This window comes from Chenopodium quinoa, unplaced genomic scaffold (assembly GCF_001683475.1).
Source record: "Chenopodium quinoa cultivar QQ74 unplaced genomic scaffold, ASM168347v1, whole genome shotgun sequence".
Taxonomy (NCBI): domain Eukaryota; kingdom Viridiplantae; phylum Streptophyta; class Magnoliopsida; order Caryophyllales; family Amaranthaceae; genus Chenopodium; species Chenopodium quinoa.
This window is the reverse complement of record NW_018744704.1, coordinates 1,915,343-1,937,461: the sequence shown is the minus strand read 5'-3', so window position 1 is coordinate 1,937,461 and position 22,119 is coordinate 1,915,343. Positions and strand designations below refer to the sequence as shown.

The following is a 22,119-nucleotide window of genomic DNA, read 5'->3' as shown; positions in this document are numbered from 1 at the left end:
ATGCAGGCAACCAATACGATATCACCCACACATATCAAACCGAAGGCAACCATTACGATATCACCCACACATATCAAACCGAAGGCAACCAACACTATAGCAACCACACATAAACCTGGGCACCGTGCCGGGCCGTGCCGCCGCGGGCCGTGCCTGGCGGGCCACGGGCTGGTTCGTGCCGTGCCGGCCATTTTCACAGGCCAGCCCACGGCACGGCACGGCCCCCGTGCCTGGCGGGCTCGTGCCGTGCCGGCCACGTGCCGGCCTGCGGGCTGGTGCAGTTTTCAAATAATTTTTTTTTTTTTTTTTTTTTTTTATATGACAACATTATAAATTAATAAGTTTATAATGTATATAAGTTATAAAATTATAATTATAAGTTTTATAAGGTTATAACTTATAAGTTTTATGAATTTTATAATTATAAGTTGAATATTTATGTTTTATAATTTGTATATTCAATATTTATATTTATATATTTACTTTATACTATTACTTTAAAATTTAATGTTTATGATTTATTAGTAATTGGTATAATTTTATTTTTTTTTAATATGAATTTACAAATTGTAACAAAACGGGGAAAAAAGGCAAATTAGACTTTGGATGTGAATAAACGTACTTTATATTATTATTACTTGAGTTGAGAAAATTGTACAATGATAAAAATCATACAATGATGGTATTAAACAAAAATTGGAAAATGATAAAATTGATATTTTTAAAATCGTACAATATACAATAATTGTCTATTCTTCTTCTCCTTCTTCTTGCTCGTCTTCGTCTTCGTCTTCGTCTTCGCCTTCAAGGTCATCGGCTAGTTGCATAGATTGGGAACTAGCCGAACCCGAACCGGAAGCGGAGGTTCCTTCTTCGTTGTCGTTGTGGTCGTAAGAACGGTCTTGTGAGCGATTTTCCGCATCCAACCAATCTTTGAAACACACGCACATTTCTAGTGTTTCGGGTTTTAGACTTGTTCTTCTATCGTCTAAAACCCTTCCGGATGCGCTGAAAGCTCGTTCAGAGGCGATGGAGGAAACTTGGATAGCAAGAATGTCTCGTGTCATTGCCGCCAAAGTTGGATGCTTCGAGCTTTGTTGTTTCCACCATGCAAGGAGGTCGAGGCTGTTTATCTCATCGTCGTCCATGCCTTTGGTGAAGTCGTAACTCAGGTACATCTGCAACTCCGAGACGTCGCTTTGCGTTCTCCTGATTGATGAATCACCTGAAAACCTTGAAATCAAGTTAGTAGCTTGTGAAAATAAATGTTTGGCCTTCTTACTTACATTTTTGGATGGTTGGGAAGGCCCTGAGCGAGGAACGGTGCCATATTTGGCTTCATAGACTCTATATAAAGCAAAAAACTGATCCTTCACATTAGTCTTATAGTTTTCTACATCATCGTCAAGAAACATGCATTGAAAGTAAATGTCAACTAACATAAATGTGTTTTCATACTTTTGCCTAGGATCTAATATGGAAGCAAAAATATAAATCAAAGGAATCTCACTATAATATTTACGCCACTTTTTTTCCATTGCTGGAAGATACTGATCATAATCACTTTGATGGCGATGATCAGCGAAAAGTTGGGCGAGTAAGCATGCATTAGAAAGAAAGTTTTGAGCACAAGGATTGTAAACAGTAGAAAAACAATACGTCATGTTATATAATAACTGTAAAAATTGCATATATCTTTCACAGTTATTCCAATCATCATCATACAAAGCATTTTGTGGAAATTTTTGGTTGTAAAATAATGTTAACGGGCCCTTGTACTCAATTGCCTTTGTTAACATGTCATAGGTGGAATACCACCTAGTTGGGCAATCGGTTCTAATTTTTATTACCCTTATCTTTTGTTGTTTTAGAAAACTCTTCCATTCTTGGTATCTCATGTTAGAGCTATTAATAGACATAATAGCATCTCTAATTTTGCTGTAGTATGGGCCAATTGCCCGAACTCCATCCTGTACACATAAGTTAAGTACATGGCAAACACATCTAGTATGAAGAGCTTCACCGTCTAATAGTACATCGGTTAAGTTTTGTTTGATAAGATTAGCTGTGTATGTCATAGAGGTTGCATTATCAAAAGTCATAGACATCATTTTATCTCGAAGGTTGTATTCGTCTATTGCTTGCATTAAATGGTGAGCAATGTTAATGCCGGTGTGTGGGTATTCCAGCTACCCAATGGCAAGTCACACACAAATAGTGATATTTATAACCACTATCCCAAGAATCGGCTGTTAAAGATACTCTACAGTTAAGGTTACTCAATTCGGCTTGTAACCGGACTTTGTACTCTAGGAAATTTTTCATTGCGGCGGAACGAACGGTTTTCCTAGAGATTCTTTTATGTTGGGGTTGTAGTGCTTTGTTAATGTAGGTGTTGAATGCGTCACTTTCCGAGAAAAGAAAAGGTTGTTCGGCGTGTACTATCATTTTTCCTAGTTCATCCCTATCCCTCTCATAGATGTATGTAAAGCCGTATGGATGGAATTGGGAAATTTTTGGCTGGGTTGGATCACTAGCTGGTTTTGCACAAGCTTTCATGTGTCTAGATAAGTGTCCCGTCCCGTTTTTGGTAACTACCGTGAATACACTATTACATGTTTTACATTTTGCCCATTGTTCACCATCTTTACTTAGGACAAAATAACGCCATACCTCACTCCTTCGATTTTTCAAAAGTAGCAACTCAGTTTCGGTTAACCATTCATGATGTGTGTGATGGTTAGTAGTGGGACTAGTGGGAGTGGCAGTTGAAGGAGTAGAAGGGGTAGAACCGGAGGGAATTCGGGTACTTTCTTGGCTACCTTGGCTAGAACAATAGTTTGGTTGATCACCGATATAATTAGGTGGAAATTGGTATGGTGGTAGTGGAAATTAGTTTAGTGGTGGTGCTGGAAATCCCGACGTATTATATGGCTCATAGCCCGGGGGGAAGTAAATGGGGTCATTGGTTTGACTCGTAATTTGGGGGCTCGTTGTATTTGGTGGTTCCCTAGAACTACTACTACGGATAAGTCGGCCTTTCCCCCTAGACCTAGATGATGGGTTGTTCGATGCCATAATTAACAATTAATTTTTTAATAAAAAGCGGTTAACTATAATAATAATAATTAATAACAACAATTTTAACAATAAAAATATCAATAATATTAATTAATAACAACTATAACAATAACAATAACAACAAAAATAAATAATAACAACAATTGTAACAATAATAATAATTAATAACAACAATTATAACAACAATAACAATTAACAACAATAATAATTAAACAAGATTATTCTAATAATAACAATAAAACAATAATAAATTTAAGATTAGTTTGATCTTACAACCGTGCTTCAACGCTCCACTAATTACGATATTAGGAAAATAATTAGAGAATTTAAGAGAATAATTAGAGAATTTAAGAAAATAAGGATTATTAGAGATTTAGAGAATATAAGAGATAAGAAGAAGAGATTGTAATTTTGTGATTTGGGAATGAAATGGAGGTGAGTATTTATATAATTTTAGGGGAGCAAATTGGCAAAAAACTAGCCGTTTTTAGCCGTTTTTTTGGCTTATTAAGGAGCTAGAATAAACGGTAACATTACCGTTGGCCCGCGGGCCGTGTCTGCGGGCCGGCACGACGGGCCATGGCCGTGCCTGGGAATTCTCAACCCTGTCCGTGGCACGGGAGTTGAACTTCGTGCCGTGCCGGGCTGCGCCGAATGGCGGGCCGTGCCTGGCGGCACGCGGGCCAACCCGGCCCGTGCCCAGGTTTACTCCACACATATCAAACCGAAGGCAACCATTACGATAGCACCCACACATATCAAACCGAAGGCAACCAGTACTATAGCAACTACACATATCAAACCGAAGGTAACACATTCTCAAGCGAAGGCAACATATGGCAAGACAACATTGGAAACACGGAAGGCAGCAGTGGAACACAAGCAACAACAAAGCCAAATCTGACTTTATCACAGAAGTGTGAGGTTATCGATGAAATGTTACTTGTTTTACGCGATGGAAAACTACCAAGAGGGCATTTAACACATCTTGCAAGGCAATTGTGTGCACAAGTCAACAATAACCCGCATATTTCAAGACGTCAAGCAACAAATGGAAGGGGGGAATGTGATTGATGTGAGGAACAAGAAAATAGGGAAATGTGGGCGAAAACCAACGGAGTATACGGAAGAATTTTTAATGTCGGTATCACTTCATTTAAGGACAACAGAGAGGAAAATTTCTAAGTCAACACTCCATGAATTAAAGAGGAAGGGGCTATTACGGACGCACACTAGCACGAACAAGCCAAGACTCACAAGTAATCACAAAATAGCAAGATTAAAGTGGGTACTTTCACACATACACCCAGCAACACATACATCACCTCCAACATTCCATTCAATGAATCATGTTATTCACATCGACGAGAAGTGGTTTTATCTAAACCCGGATACAAGAAGATTTTACCTTACACCAAATGAAGAAGATCCGTATAGATGTGAACAATCTAAAAGGTTCAAGTGTAAGGTAATGTTTATGGGCATAATAGGTAAACCATTGTTTGATGAACAAGGGCAACTAATTCATGATGGAAAGTATGGTATCATTCCATTTGTGTACCAACAGCTTGCAAAGAAAGGAAGCAAAAATAGGCCAGCGAGGACTATTGAAACAAAAGCGACACAAAATGTAAACCGAGAAGAAATAAGGAGGATGCTCATCAACGAAGTTCTACCCGCAATAAGAAGCAAATGGCCAAGTACATTGTCCAACGAAGTTATAATTCAATGGGACAATGCCAGGCCACATCAAGTGCCGGCAGATGATGAGTTTATGGCTACTTTGGAGGAGGGGGGGTTCAACATACAGTTCGTTTTTCAACCACCACAATCACCTGACCTAAATGTTTTAGACTTAGGAATTTTCAGGGCAATTCAATCAATTCAACATCAATCATTTCCAAAAACAGTAGATGAATTGGTTGAAAGAGTGAAAGTCGCATATCATGAGTACGACCCTATGATGAATAAACATACATGGTTAACATTACAATCATGTATGATTGAAATTCTAAAGTGTGTGGGGGGGGTGGCAACAACTACAAAATACCTCATATGGGAAAGGAAAGGCTAGAACGACTCGGGTTGCTACCGGAAATACTACAAGTTGACCAAGGTTTGGTGGACCACGCATGTAGTTTGTTGAACAACTCATTCATCGAAAAAGACACAGAAGGACAACAATCAGCTGCAATACAAGAGGTGGACGCAGATTGAGAGGACTCAAGTGTATTTAGGGCTTATAGTTGTGTTTATGTTTTGGCTCGTTATTTGCACATTGTTAATTTAATAGGAAACTTTTGGCTAGGCCTTTTGTAATGTTACATATTTCGTAATGGGACTCTTATGTAACAAATTTTAACATTTTAATGAAGTCCAGTTAAAGATTTCAAGAAGTAAACTGTCCATCAGTTGGGTTTTGTACATTCTCTCAAACCATCAACAAACACGGTACCTCACAGTCATATACTGGAGCCAAACGTGTTTGGATTAGTTTACTAAAATGAGTCCCTTCATCATTTGGATTAGGCCTTTCTTAAATAAGATAGAAGTATTGGAAAAGAAGATTTGTTTTGAAATTTTCAAATAAAGGGACATATATTGTCATTTGCCAACAAAATTGAAAAGGTGGGGACCATTAACATGATAACATGGGACATGGGACAACAATAAAAGCGACATCATCAAAGGGACTTTTCACAAAAATGCTATTCACAACATGCAGCCATAACCTTATAATTGCACCAACAGTGGCATGCATATTTTTCCACGTACCAACATGCAAATCATAAATACCCTGACAAACAACGCAATATACTTGTAAATGTTAATAGCTACATGGAAAGAACTCCAACAAGCATGCAATAGCATTTAAATAAGCATACATTAAGCACACTATAGCCTAAACAGCATAACACCCATGTTGTTTCACAAACAACAACATAAAGCACACTATAGCCTAAACAGCATAACACCCATGCTGTTTCACAAACAACAACAACCAAAAAACCAGTATCCAACCTTGCCAGTAACTTCAGATACTGGCCTGCATCATAAATTAATTTCCACCACCTAAACATGATATTGCTAAAAAAATATACTGAAATTAATGGAGTAAGTGTTTCTGAGAAATATACCGACGCCTTCAGCAGGGACTCATTCATCATCATCACCGATTTTGTTCGGAGGAAACTTTTTTCGCCTTTTATGAACTAAGTATAGCCTCCGGAGTGGACGGATTTCACCCCTTCATGTTGAATTGTTCATCGGATTAGACCCAGCCCTAGCCCTAGCCCCAAACCCCCACCCCCACCTCTACCCCCACCCCCACCCCCAGACCCTTCCCCTCCCACTTTCCCTTCCCCTTCCCCTTCCCCTGCCCATGCCCCTACCCCTGACCCAGACCCAGCCCCTGACCCTTCCCCAGCCCCTGCGGATGACCCTTCCCCAGCCCCAGCCCCAGCCCCTCCCCATGACCCTTCCCCAGCCCCAGCCCCACATACAGGCCCACACCCACACCCAGACAGCCACCCAATTTCTGATTTTGGTAAACTTCCTAATTCTGACTCAATTGACCTCACCACTAAACCTAGTACCTCCCACAATTGTGGACTCATAATATCACGGCCTTTGCCGGAATGATATAGGTGACAAGGCCAGAAATTATTGGACTCAAACGCATCAAGGAATGCGTTAATCATCCCTATTTCAATTTCATTTTCAGTTGCAAATACTGCCATACGGAGAGGGGTCAAATTCATGTTAAAACAAAGGTGTATACAACGACAATTATATGAAAATCCACAACAAATGTGATGAACTACGAACCCCAATAACCCTACCACTGCCAACAAGTACGAAACCCCAATGAACCCTACAAAAATTAACCCTACCAAAACAGAACAAGTACCAAACCCCAACGAAACCCAAAAAAAAAAAAAAAAAAAAATTAAAATTTTGATATACAGATGAACCGAAAAAACCCAACACAATTTGAACAAGATCGACGAAGAAGGACTCAAAATACAGTAATTGGAACTTTTAAGCGCAAAAGGGACTCACCATTGTTGAACAACAACGACATCGAACAATAACGAACAACAAGCCATGGCAGATTAGTATTAGAGGAACACGAAAAGGAAGAGGAAGACGAATTAGGGCTTCGAAAAACCCAGATGAACAGGAGATGAACAGGAACCCAGAAGAACGAAGAACACGAAGAGCCTTCTAGAGAAAGTTGAGAGATGAAAGATGAATGAGAAAAATATCTTCTGCCAAATGATTTGTATGGTGGGTAGGGTAGGTTCATTTAATTAGGAGTACTTTAGATGTTTTTTTTTTTTTATTAATCTTAATTAGTTTAGTTAATTAAGTAAGATTAGTATATAATCTGATTTCATAAAAAAAATAACTAGGGGTATAATCGTCATTTTATACAAAAAAAGTTACTATAAAGGGAAATAAATTGGAAAGTTGCATATAATACTGGGCAGCCAAAAATGGCAAAAGTTGCATTTAATTCCGACCGGAGGGAGTAGATGATTATTTATTGTATACATGGTAAAATATCTTCCTAACATTTATCTGTTAGTCCTTAAGTTATACAAGTAGACTTATCCTATTCACTTTCTCCCTACATCAAAATTTTCTATACCAAACACCCCTTCGTACAACTTGTACAGGTAATGCTCAACTCTAGCGGTCTAGCCTTCTGAGAGAGAACCAGTTCGGTTTAAATGGTATGTCCACAAACAAGTAACAAGGCAGTATTCGACTGACTAGAAAGAGTAACAATCCAAAGACATCATGGCTGCAAAAATGAGCTTAAGAGCAAACAAGCCAAACAAAAATCAGTTCCAACCATATAGGTCAAATAATTTACATAAAACTTAAAATCGAAGCAAGCCAAACAAAAATCAGTTTAGAACAGTTATGCCTCTAATTCCCCTACTCCACAACGCTTAAAGATGGATTACCATCGTCCTCATCACGCTTGTTCTGTTCATCAACTCTCTCAGTCTCATCAAGGTCAAGGACATCATCCATCATATCATCCTCGGCAACGTTTATATCTTCAACCTCCTCTTCATCTTCATTATTGGCATCCGGTATTTTCCGTGCCTTAGGCCCATGTTCCAGCCTATGTGTTTCCAACTCTTTGTCCATGGTTTCCTGCAAGTTTGCATCATTGTTTGCATTTCTTGATTTTCTAGCAGTCAACCACCTTTCAAGATCCCTTTCAACGTTTGCAATATACTGATCATGGACTTCTTTCTGATACGCAGAAAGCTCCTCTCTCCTGGCAACCTTCCATTCCAGAAATGCCTGAAATTCCATCAAGAACAACAATGAATAAAAGCTCCCAATATGCAAATTGCAAATTACATGTTTTCACAAAAATCAGCAGACTAATTGCTATGGTAGGAGATCAAATTACTTTGCTTTGACACAAGCCTAGTTTTTAAACCTTAACAGAAACAAATAGTAGACTAAATCAAGCTCTGAATATGACAGATAATGCAATCATAAACCAAAATGGCACCAAAATTTAATTTACGGTTTTTCACTTGTATGTATGATATATAAGATATCCAATTTTCTAAGTAAACCTCCATACTCAGATTAGAAGGGAATACCAATTGCACAATGAATTTCAGACTATCACCTGTTCTTTCTTTTCATCATTTAATACTGAATTTTCGTCAATAGGCTTGGCTGGCATGTAATAAATAGGGGGCTCCGCTTTTGTCCTGAGTCACCAAGAAAACAGCAAAAAAAAAGGGCACAAATACTTTCTAATCAGCAATAGAAAAGAAACTTTCGACCAAAATTATTACCTAATTTCACATGCCACACCAGGAATAAAATCAAGACATCCTTGCTTGAACGGCATGCACATTAATTGAAACTTATCTTTGGTCAATAAAATTGTCAATATGGACTCTTTTTGGACCTAAATTAAAATTAACCTGCAGCACAATCAAAGAATAAGAAAAATTAGAAATTTCAATGAACAATTCATTAAAGCTATATTAAAAGGTACCATAACTTACTTCACAAAAAAAGTACCTTAAATAATTTGTAAGCTTCTTATGGTGCTCGCTCCATTGAAGAAATAGCAATTCCATCTTCTTCTCTTCAGCCTTGGCAGCTACACGAGCCCTGAGTACCTGACCAAAGAAACATTGAGTAACATAAGGGATATGGCTAAAGGCTAGACCATTAACAAGAGCAGCGGAAAACCCACGCATCTCAAGCTCAACATACCAAATCACGCTTCCTATTTTCGGCAATTCTTTCACGCTCCTGTTGCCTCAGCCTTTCACTTTCTTCACGTGCCTTTTGCTCCGCCTAGTAGGAACGAATTGTTTCTATCAGTAAGAACTTTCATAAAAGTGCTGTTAAATTTTAAGCTAGTGGTACATTGCATATATAGACAAAGTACTGTTATATAAAAAACAAAGAACAACATTGACAAAACAAAAAAAATTCAGTCACTCACTGTAAAGATACTTGTTCCATTGTTCATTTAAACTTATTTACCCAGTTAACTAGAAACAAACAAGTTTAACGTAACTAAAATTCCATTTGAGTAACAACTACCTATTACATGCAAAATAAGGAGTAACGTAGACAAAATAAAACTTGTTCATCGTATCTTTTTTCTCTAATCAACAAGCAAAAAACAAGTAAAATGTTAACCAAAGTTCCAATATGGGTGAAATTTCTGCCAGTAACTAATGAAAAAATGGATCTAACTGTCCTTTACTAAAAAGAAAACCTATTATTCACATTATATGAAGAGATTTTGAGAAAGAAAGTTCCTCACTCTTTGCAAGGAATCTGATCTTCGCATGTATGCCTCGGTCCCTGAAAGCTTCATGTCTTCCTTCTTAAATTTCTGAAAACAAGATAAAATGGAGAGTTAAATTTAAACTCCAATTAACATATCTAAGTGAGGACCATAAAAATAAAATAAATTAATCAAATTTTGTAAACAAGTAGATGAAAAAAAGCATCAAATTCAAACAGATTGGGAGTCTAATTTCTAACATGTAAACTAAGACGATGTGATAGGTACCTTAGCCAGTCAAATATTAACTATAAAAGAATACAACAGGGACACTTTACAATCATAAACAAAGCATAGTTAATTTTTAGAACACATTACAGATTACCTTTTCAAATGATTAATGAAAAAAAAAAAAAAAAAACATTCAGATCTTTCACCCTATAAAAACTGATGTAACTTCAGGCACTTAGGTCTATAAATCCCACTAACTACATTGACCATAGTAAGAAACCTATGGCAATTTATAGCATTAATGTCAAATCTGGTACATACCATACCACAATACCTCTAACAAATCAGCTGACGAGACAAAGTAAGCTTAGATCAACACCGAAAGGAACAAAAAAACTATGAAAGAAAATGATCCTGAAAACCAACGACGTGAGTATTTTTGAGGATCCTCTGCGTTATATAAATCAGAAGAAATTTTGCATGTTCCTTGCATAGGAGAGGCTACTCTATTACTAAACAATATCATGAATTTGATTTTACAGAAACTACAGTGATAAACAAATAGACTTTAATAACGTTAGTTTAATATACATAGCAATATAAGCAGTACAAGCACCCACTGCAGGGGACATAAAATGAAAAAAATATTCTGCGGTTACGAATAAAACATTGTAAACAGCAGGGAACTTCTTGCCTTGGTAAAGCTACACACACATTCTTGAAAGAATTTCAAAATGCTGAAAGAGCAAGCAGCAAACACCCCAAAAAATGGCATAACAAGGGGAGGCAATGGTTAGCAAGTCATACGCCATTCTATTGATGATACAATTGCTCAAGTCAAGAAGTCTCTGTACATTTAATTTAGTACTGCATCTTTACAATATTAAATTTATATTTTAGTAATGAGAAGGCGTTCTATTGGACTAGAATGGTTATGTAAGTCAGGCTGCTTGAGATTAGGGGTAAACTCTGCCTACAAAGTGCCTATCTTAACAACTAGACCAAAAACTATGGGTAGATCCGTAGATACATCTTAAAACTAAACGGTTTACTAGAGCAAAAGCTTCATCATGCATACAGCATATTTGTATTTAAAAGTGCATTAAAATTAACTAGCGTCCACTAATAATTTATCACTATCGTATTTGAATTTGAAATATACACTTGGTCTCTATCCTCTTGAACTTTTTAAAATGGGACTAAGGATTCGATTGATTGAGATAAGTATACGGAAAATTCTCATTGGTAAGTACCTACTTTGTACTTTTCTCATTGGTAAGCACCAAATATTTTTATTCTCATTGGTAAGTCCATTTTGATGTTTATTATCAACCGTAAGATAGTAGAATTCAAAGGGATAAAATAGGAAACAGTACTCTTAATCATAAAATGGTTCAATCCTCTTATATCATGGATATTGTTTCATTCGCAACAATTAGTTTTTTTTGGTTTCGGCACAAGAGTCAATTTTCAAGTAGCGTACACAAAAAAATTCCACCTAGCCTACACATGTAAAATATTTTAAAGGGCTTTTCTACATGGTACACCTGAGTTATTGGGTTTTCTACATTGAACCCTTCTAAATCCAAAGTTCTACAAGGTACCCTTGAGTTTTTGGGTTTTTCTGCATGGTACCCTTGAGTTGTAAAATAAATGACTCTAACTTAATTTGACTCAAACCGACACCATAATGATCTATTTACCACTTCTATATTTATATTCGATGGAGGAATCACCCATCTTCATTATTCGCTATTTAATGGAACTTTTGTATGATTGTTTGAGATGGAAGATAAGAAATTTTTTTGCTCCTACTTAACTAAAAGAGCTTGTTTTAGAGGGGACTCAAGTTGTTAGTCCTTTTTTTTGCAATAAACATGCTAGTTGTCTTTGAAGGTGCTAAATAAGTCGTTTAGATGGTGTTGGTTTGAGTCAAATTAATTTAGTCATTTATTTTACAACTCAAGGGTACCATAAGAAAAAACCCAAAAACTCAAGGGTATAATGTAAAAACACTAATAACTCAAGGTCACTAGTAGAAATTTGAATTTAGGAGAGTACAAGGTAGAAAACTCAAAAACTCAAGGGTACCATGTAGAAAAACCCTATTTTTTAAAAATAACCCCCCCCCCTCTCTCTCTCTCTCTCTCTTCTCTTCTCCTATCTATCCTACTTTGTTGGGGAATCATACTTTCTTATGTTCACACTCCTCATGGACCATCATGGAAATCTTTAACAATGATTATTTTATGCCTTGGTGGCCACTTTTCTTTTTAGCTTTCTCGCTTCAATTTTAGGACTTTTAAGGCCACCTCATTCAATCAATGGTGTTACTAACTAGGTCTTCAAATTAAAAATTAAAAGCAATTTAAAATAGTTGGTAATTCATTATGCTTCTCCCCTTCTTTTCCGTACGAATAGAAGGTTTTTGAGAACTAATTTCCCCTTTCACCTAAGACCTCTCTATCTCCCGCTCTCTATCTATCTCACATCTTAAGCACCTAGGTAATCTTGGCATAATGGCCAAAACCACTATTTCTCACCATCATTACTTTTTGTGCATTCAAAAATTGCAAGCATTCAAGCACAGAATAAGTACAACTTAGTCTAGCAAAAGCAAGTTAAGTCTAGAAAATTAAGTCTCAAAAGGAAAATAAATTCAGCAAATATAGATTATACTTAATAAAAAGAAAAAAGAGAGCAGAAAATAACACAACTACAGTGGTTGCAACTTTTTTATAAGAGTACATGTGCTATGGGAAACCATGAAAGTTATATAATTAAACTTTGACTAGCCATGATGAAGACATTTTATACGATCTATATTCATATCTTTTATCCTATCTTATCCTCATTGTATACTCGTTCCTCAAATCTTCATGGTCTTCATTATATAATTAATTCTCTTGATACATCATCATTATCCTAAAGGCATTCCTCTAATATGGTTTTTAATTCTGTAAGCAACACATTTTTTATTTTATTTTTTTACCGGGTAAGCAGCACATGTTAAAATAATGTATTACGATATCAAGAATCATATGGTCATTCTCCACTTCACATAAATACATAATCACTTCAAGGTCTTCAACTCAAAAGTGCTTTAATTTCTTAACATTTCTCATATTTATATCATTAAAGGATTTTTGTTTAATTGGTTGATGGTTGACTGTGGATTTAAGTAACTTAATATCAAAGATAAAACTGAAGTGTTTTAGAGAAGGCATCATAAGAAGTGTGCAAACAAAAACAGCTACTATTGCAGGCAGCAAGGTAGTTCAATAACAATACTAAAGCAGTAGCTTTGGAATTTGGCTTCACAGCAAAGTTTGAGTTATATCTTACACACACACACCCCCCACCCCCCACCCACCCCAGGAATTATACCATACCTCCAGGGTCCCCAAAAGTTGACCTAGCATCCTCCGATTCCTATTAACCAACCTTGGATCCTCATCTTTTGGCAACACTCTTGGAACCTCCTTAACTTGATGATCAAGTCCCTATTATGCAAATTGTAAGATGTCATAAACTGTTCAGCAATATAACAACTCCAAAACAAACAAAAGCAATTTACTGACATTATCCACTTGTTCATCGCCGATTTTTGCAGAAAATGGACGATTTTGCAGCGAAACTGAAGACCTTTGATCATTCTTTCCCATCGGACCAGAAACACCAGCAACAGGATCCTCACTTTGCATGTAACGGACTGCGATTTCTTCTTCAACAACCTCCCCATCTTCCACCTTCAGTTCAACAAATTTCAGCCATCAAACATCCCCCCAAGCAACAATTCAAACAACAATTCCATTTTTCAAACGAAAAAAAACCCTAATGTTATATTATGTACTACAAATCACCCATCAAACATTTCCAATATTAAAACTAATCCATATTCCACTTTCCAGTCAAACTAGTGATCGTATGACATTACACAGCATATAATCGTACATGGTTATGATATATATAACCCAACTAACCAACGCTAAGCATTATATTGAGTATTAATCTAGAAAATTATGCCAAAACACATGCTAATTATCTCCATGTTCGGCATGTTCAGCTTGTTGCTCATACAAATTACCAACTTTGAATTTCCCATCAACTAATCACAATCCACCCATCAAACCACCGCAACAGCACAATTCAAACACATGATAAAACCCAATTAAAATTTCACATGTTACAAAATTAGGGCACACTAAAAAAACACACCACAAAACACAAAAAAGAACCCAACCTTAACAACTGCAGAACTCAATCGCCGCTTCGGAAGAGGCTCGTCCTTTGAATTAAACCTTTCACCCTAACAAAAATAAAAAATAAAAAAAAATTCCCTTAATTGATAACTAATTGCAGAAAACATAATCCAAAAAAATCAAAATTGAAGAACATACAGGTCGAGTGAAAGGACGTTGATTAGGAAGATTGTTCCTTTGAGCATTGCCTGAGAATCCGCCACGACGAAGCCCTCTTGGATCCCTAATACGCTCAGTAATCTGTTGAAGAAAGTTGGATTGAATAGAAGAAGAAGATGGAAAAATAGAGGAGAGAGAAAGAGAGGAGAGAGAAAGACCTCGCGTTGTTGGCGTTGAAGAGCTTCAAGTTCTTTGCGGAGTTCATCCTCAGTCTTCTCAACACTCTGGTTCGCCATTCTTCTCAGTCTATACTGTCTGCTTTACCGGGTTGTTGTTCTACTGCCTTGTTTTCCTCGTCTGTACATATATACTGGGTTGTCGGTTTTTTTTTTTTTTTTTTTTTTTTTTTAAAAAAAAATTTAAAAGATCGATAACTAATCTATTTACAAGGAAGTTAAGGAAAAAACTCTCTCGCCTCTTCTCTCTCCCTCTAAAAAAACAAAAACCCTAAAATCTTTGACAGCTGCAAGGGGCTATCATTATCGACTCATCGTCTCTTTGATGATGGTAAGCCTCATTTCTTTCTTTATTTCTTTTGTTTTTTGTTTTTTAGTCATTAATAATCCTCCTTACTCTCTCTTTATGAGAGTTTTTTTTCCCAATTTTTGGGTTTGTTCTCTCCTTTTGTGAGAGTTTGGTGTTTGTCTTTGTTCTCTTCCCTTATGGAAGATTGGAATTTATTTTTAGGGTTTTATCTGAAAGATTGGATTCATGGGTTGTTATTCGTACAATTTTGCAATTGGCGTTAGAATTGAGGATGTGATCGACATGGTCAAGTAATGAATTTTCTTCCCAAAACTATGTCAAGAAGATGAACTCCCTCACAGAAGGTTGCATAATTCAGCGAACAACCGGGGACTGTGCCTAATTAGACAAGTGATCAAAATCATCTCTATCTGTTTGGAAAAGTGCACTAGTGTATCCCTTAACAACTAACTCATTTTCACTTCCATTTATCAGAAATCATCCTTAATGCTTCTTAAGTACTTTTGGATGTTCTTAGCTACATTCAAGTGTGATATATCTAGATTTGATTGGAATATGTTACACATGCTCAAAGCATATATAACATCTAAGCGAGTACAAATCATGGCATACATAATTGATCTTATGGCTGAAGCATATGAAATCAAACTCACTAGTCTAAGCTTATTAAGACTAGATGGACTCTAAGTCTTGACAAGTGTAATGCCATGTTGCATAGGTAGAAATCCTCTCTTAGAGTTTTTCATACTAAAACTGCTAAGGATCTTATCGATATAAGTACCTTGGCTTAGACCAAACATCCTTTTGGACTTATCCTCATGGATTTTGATCCCAAAATCGTACTATGCATCTCCTAAGCCTTTCATTGAAAAACATTTTCCAAGCCAAACCTTTATAGATTCTAGCATAGAAACATCATTTCCAATGAGAAATATGTCATCCACATACAAGACCAAAAGATCACACTACTCCCACTAGCTTTCTTATACACTCATGCTTAAACCTGGGCACAGGCCGGGTTGGCCCGCGTGCCGCCCGGCACAGCCCGCCGTTCGGCGCAGCCCGACACGGCCCGAATTCAAGCACGGCACGGCACGAAGTTCAACTCCCGTGCCACGGGCCGTGCCACGGACAGGGTTGAGAATTCCCAGGCACGGCCCGGCACGAGCACGGGCATGGCCCGCCGTGCTGGCCCGCAGGCACGGCCCGTAGGCACGGCCCGCGGGCCAACGGTAATGTTACCGTTTATTCTAGCTCCTTAATAAGCCAAAAAAACGGCTAAAAAACGGCTAGTTTTTTGCCAATTTGCTCCCCAAAAATTCTATAAATACTCACCTCCATTTCATTCCCAAATCACAAAATCACAATCTCTTCTTCTTATCTCTTATATTCTCTAAATCTCTAATAATCCTTATTTTCTTAAATTCTCTAATTATTCTCTTAAATTCTCTAATTATTTTCCTAATATCGGAAAAAATTAAAAAGTTTGTAATCGTAATTAGTGGAGCGTTGAAGCACGGTTGTAAGATCTAAACTAATCTTAAATTTATTATTGTTTTATTGTTATTATTAGAATAATCTTGTTTAATTATTATTGTTGTTAATTGTTATTGTTGTTGTTATAATTTTTGTTATTAATTATTATTATTGTTACAATTGTTGTTATTATTTATTTTTGTTGTTATTGTTATTGTTATAGTTGTTGTTATTAATTAATATTATTGATATTTTTATTGTTAAAATTGTTGTTATTAATTATTATTATTATAGTTAACCACTTTTTATTAAAAAATTAATTGTTAATTATGGCATCGAACAACCCATCATTTAGGTCTAGGGGGAAAGGCCGACTTATCCGTAGTAGTAGTTCTAGGGAACCACCAAATACAACGAGCCCCCAAATTACGAGTCAAACCAATGACCCCATTTACTTCCCCCCGGGCTATGAGCCATATAATACGTCGGGATTTCCAGCACCACCACTAAACTAATTTCCACTACCACCATACCAATTTCCACCTAATTATATCGGTGATCAACAAAACTATTGTTCTAGCCAAGGTAGCCAAGAAAGTACCCGAATTCCCTCCGGTTCTACCCCTTCTACTACCACTCCCACTAGTCCCACTACTAACCATCACACACATCATGAATGGTTAACCGAAACTGAGATGCTAATTTTGAAAAACCGAAGGAGTGAGGTATGGCGTTATTTTGTCCTAAGTAAAGATGGTGAACAATGGGCAAAATGTAAAACATGTAATAGTGTATTCACGGTAGTTACCAAAAACGGGACGGGACACTTATCTAGACACATGAAAGCTTGTGCAAAACCAGCTAGTGATCCAACCCAGCCAAAAATTTCCCAATTCCATCCATACGGCTTTACATACATCTATGAGAGGGATAGGGATGAACTAGGAAAAATGATAGTACACGCCGAACAACCTTTTCTTTTCTCGGAAAGTGACGCATTCAACACCTACATTAACAAAGCACTACAACCCCAACATAAAAGAATCTCTAGGAAAACCGTTCGTTCCGCCGCAATGAAAAATTTCCTAGAGTACAAAGTCCGGTTACAAGCCGAATTGAGTAACCTTAACTGTAGAGTATCTTTAACAGCCGATTCTTGGGATAGTGGTTATAAATATCACTATTTATGTGTGACTTGCCATTGGGTAGATGATCAATGGATGTTACAAAAAAGAACAATACATTTCAAAATGCTGGAATACCCACACACCGGCATTAACATTGCTCACCATTTAATGCAAGCAATAGACGAATACAACCTTCGAGATAAAATGATGTCTATGACTTTTGATAATGCAACCTCTATGACATACACAGCTAATCTTATCAAACAAAACTTAACCGATGTACTATTAGACGGTGAAGCTCTTCATACTAGATGTGTTTGCCATGTACTTAACTTATGTGTACAGGATGGAGTTCGGGCAATTGGCCCATACTACAGCAAAATTAGAGATGCTATTATGTCTATTAATAGCTCTAACATGAGATACCAAGAATGGAAGAGTTTTCTAAAACAACAAAAGATAAGGGTAATAAAAATTAGAACCGATTGCCCAACTAGGTGGTATTCCACCTATGACATGTTAACAAAGGCAATTGAGTACAAGGGCCCGTTAACATTATTTTACAACCAAAAATTTCCACAAAATGCTTTGTATGATGATGATTGGAATAACTGTGAAAGATATATGCAATTTTTACAGTTATTATATAACATGACGTATTGTTTTTCTACTGTTTACAATCCTTGTGCTCAAAACTTTCTTTCTAATGCATGCTTACTCGCCCAACTTTTCGCTGATCATCGCCATCAAAGTGATTATGATCAGTATCTTCCAGCAATGGAAAAAAAGTGGCGTAAATATTATAGTGAGATTCCTTTGATTTATATTTTTGCTTCCATATTAGATCCTAGGCAAAAGTATGAAAACACATTTATGTTAGTTGACATTTACTTTCAATGCATGTTTCTTGACGATGATGTAGAAAACTATAAGACTAATGTGAAGGATCAGTTTTTTGTTTTATATAGAGTCTATGAAGCCAAATATGGCACCGTTCCTCGCTCAGGGCCTTCCCAACCATCCAAAAACGTAAGTAAGAAGGCCAACCATTTATTTTCACAAGCTACTAACTTGATTTCAAGGTTTTCAGGTGATTCATCAATCAGGAGAACGCAAAGCGACGTCTCGGAGTTGCAGATGTACCTGAGTTACGACTTCACCAAAGGCATGGACGACGATGAGATAAACAACCTCGACCTCCTTGCATGGTGGAAACAACAAAGCTCGAAGCATCCAACTTTGGCGGCAATGGCACGAGACATTCTTGCTATCCAAGTTTCCTCCGTCGCCTCCGAACGAGCTTTCAGCGCATCCGGAAGGGTTTTAGACGATAGAAGAACAAGTCTAAAACCCGAAACACTAGAAATGTGCGTGTGTTTCAAAGATTGGTTGGATGCGGAAAATCGCTCACGAGACCGTTCTTACGACCACAACGACAACGAAGAAGGAACCTCCGCTTCCGGTTCGGGTTCGGCTAGTTCCCAATCTATGCAACTAGCCGATGACCTTGAAGGCGAAGGCGAAGACGAAGACGAAGACGAAGACGAGCAAGAAGAAGGAGAAGAAGAATAGACAATTATTGTATATTGTACGATTTTAAAAATATCAATTTTATTATTTTCCAATTTTTGTTTAATACCATCATTGTATGATTTTTATCATTGTTATCATTGTACAATTTTCTCAACTCAAGTAATAATAATATAAAGTACGCATTATTCACATCCAAAGTCCAATTTGCCTTTTTTCCCCGTTTTGTTACAATTTGTAAATTCATATTAAAAAAAAATAAAATTATACCAATTACTAATAAATCATAAACATTAAATTTTAAAGTAATAGTATAAAGTAAATATATAAATATAAATATTGAATATACAAATTATAAAACATAAATATTCAACTTATAATTATAAAATTCATAACTTAATAACTTATAACTTATAAGTTATAAACTTATAAGTTATAACCTTATAAAACTTATAATTATAATTTTATAACTTATATACATTATAAACTTATTAATTTATAATGTTGTCAATAAAAAAAAAATAAAAAAAAAATAAAAAAAAATAATATTTGAAAACTGCACCAGCCCGCTGCCAGCTCGCAGGCCGGCACGTGACCGGCACGGCACGAGCCCGCCAGGCACGAGGGCCGTGCCGTGCCGTGAGCTGGCCTGTGAAAATGGCTGGCACGGCACGGCACAGCACGAAATCCTGGGCCCGCCGGCACGACCGGCACGGCACGAACCAGCCCGTGGCCCGCCAAGCACGGCCCGCGGCGGCACGGCCCGGCACGGTGCCCAGGATTACTCATGCTTCTTCTTCATTTATGAGAGAACTAAACTATGTGATAGCCTCATCAAATTGAAGATCCCAACTCTAAGATGCTTGCTTCAAACTATAAACAGACTTTTGAAGCTTACATACCTTATTAGGATTTTTGGATCAACAAAATCTTGTGTTTGTTTCATGTACACATCCTCTTCCAAAAAGAAACCAATTAAAAAGGCGGTTTTTAAATCCATTTACCAAGTCTCATAATCATAATGAGCAATATATGGCTAAGAGTATTCGGACGAATTTAAGCATTCCTCATCATTCTAAAAGTAGAAGTTCTAAACTCCATGTCATTGAGAAATCAATGTATTTCCTAAACTGAGCTCTAGGCTTACCAGACCTACGTAAAGCTACATCAATAGAAGAATCATTCACAAATGCTTGTGAACCTTCGCATGAATTAGATTCAAGTGGGACGGTAGGAGTTTCACGCGTTGAATGCGCCATCTCCAAAACTTGACTTCCGTCTTGTCGGGTCGCCTCTAACATGGTGTGAACCACGTCCATTTGTTGCTCATATCAAACTTCTTCGAGAGTTATATTTCTCCCACTTTACTTTTGGAAACGAATTCCTTTTCCAAAAAGACACCATTTCGAGCAAAAAACACTTTTGCTCTGTTTGGTTAAAGAAGTAGTAGCTCTTGTCTCCTTTGGATAACCCATAAAGAAACATTTATCCGATTTAGGTGCAAGCTTATCAGAAAATAAACGTTTTACATAAGTTTTGCAACCCCAAATATATAAGAAAAGACAACTGAGGGACTTTTCTTCGGGACTTGTTATTCATCGCCCACGTTATACATAAAGCCCACATTTTCTAAAACTTTTGACATTCTTGCCCTTGTTTTAATTTTTACCGAAAACGAAATTTTCACTCACCAAAAATGTGAAGCAGCACTGGATCGCCGAGGGACACCGAAGAGCCCTCATCGTCGGCTAGATGCACCGGAGAGCCGCCGTCGACGCCAGAGAACGAGGTACGAAGCCGTTTAAAATCACGAAGTGGCGGCTGGCGTCCTGCCGGGAAGCCACTGCCGTGGGTGGGGCGCCTGGCGCCACCGCCACGGTGGCGGCGTCCTGGCCAAGCGCCACTGCCACGTTTTAATATTTTTTTTCTTTTATTTTTTTAAATTTTTTTTTTATTTAATTTAAACATTGTTTATGTTTTTTATTTTTGTGTTTTACAATTTTTTTCTTTTTTTTTTTTGGTTTTTTTTTGTTTTTTTTTTGTTTTTTTTTAATTTAATTTAAAGTTTTGTTTATGTTTTTGATTTTTGTGTTTTTTTTTTGGTTTTTTTTTTTTTTTTGTGAATACTTTTTGTTTATGTTTTTTATTTCTTTGTTTGTTGTTTATATTTTATTATTGTTTTTGGTTATATTTTTTGCACTTTACATATTGTTTTGTTTATGTATATATTTTTTTGTCAAATTGGTTAATTTTTTGTATGTTTATATTTTTTATTTCCGTTATTAGTATATTCTTTTATTTATTTATTTTGTATTTACTTTTTTGAAGTTCATATTGCACGTTTTAATAAACAAATGTATGTTTTAATTTGTATGTGTGTGAATACTTTTATATATAATTACGTGTTAGTTTTGTGTTAATTATGTGTAAATTTAGACGTTAAATGTATTATGCGTTAAGAGTGGAAATGATATTTAGAAATTTAAAGTTTAGAAATTACTTTTGTGCTAATTTTGTGTCAAATGTATTAATTTAATCTAATCTTATGTGATTATATTTATATGTTATTGTTGCAGGATTATGGTGGAGACGGAAATGATTATAGTGGGATTTTTGTACATGATGGTCTGTTCGAAGATGCTCAACAAGCGGTTGATTGGGCGAAACAGGTTGTAATTAGATCAGGTTTTTGTTTAGTAGTAGCAACTCATAAATCTCAACGGGATGGTAGAATGAATCGCATTTTGAGATGCGACCGTTATCGCAAAAGGGAGGAACGAGATTTCAGTCAAGCGATTCGGTTTGATACAAAGCGGAAAAGTTGTGGGTGTCAGTTCAGAGTAAAGGTTCGACAATAGCAAAGGCGTGACGGTTGGGAAGTGAAGGGTTACGGTAAATGGGGGTATCACAACCATGAGATGATAGTATATGAAGTGGGTCATCGACAGTTAAGCGGCCTAAGTCCTGCTGTGAA

General features: G+C 36.7%; 1 protein-coding gene across 1 annotated transcript; it reads right to left on the bottom strand.

The window, feature by feature from the left end:
* Positions 1–7,823: 7,823 nt before the first annotated feature.
* On the bottom strand, positions 7,824–15,017 carry LOC110702890 (pinin-like). The gene is made up of 10 exons (XM_021880640.1): positions 14,685–15,017; positions 14,506–14,607; positions 14,349–14,414; positions 13,687–13,854; positions 13,498–13,608; positions 9,911–9,982; positions 9,349–9,432; positions 9,151–9,251; positions 8,747–8,831; positions 7,824–8,406 (listed from the first exon to the last, which is right to left on the bottom strand). The coding sequence occupies exons 1-10, from the start codon at positions 14,760–14,762 to the stop codon at positions 8,029–8,031; spliced, it is 1,245 nt and encodes a 414-aa protein (XP_021736332.1). The 5' UTR covers positions 14,763–15,017; the 3' UTR covers positions 7,824–8,028.
* Positions 15,018–22,119: the final 7,102 nt, after the last annotated feature.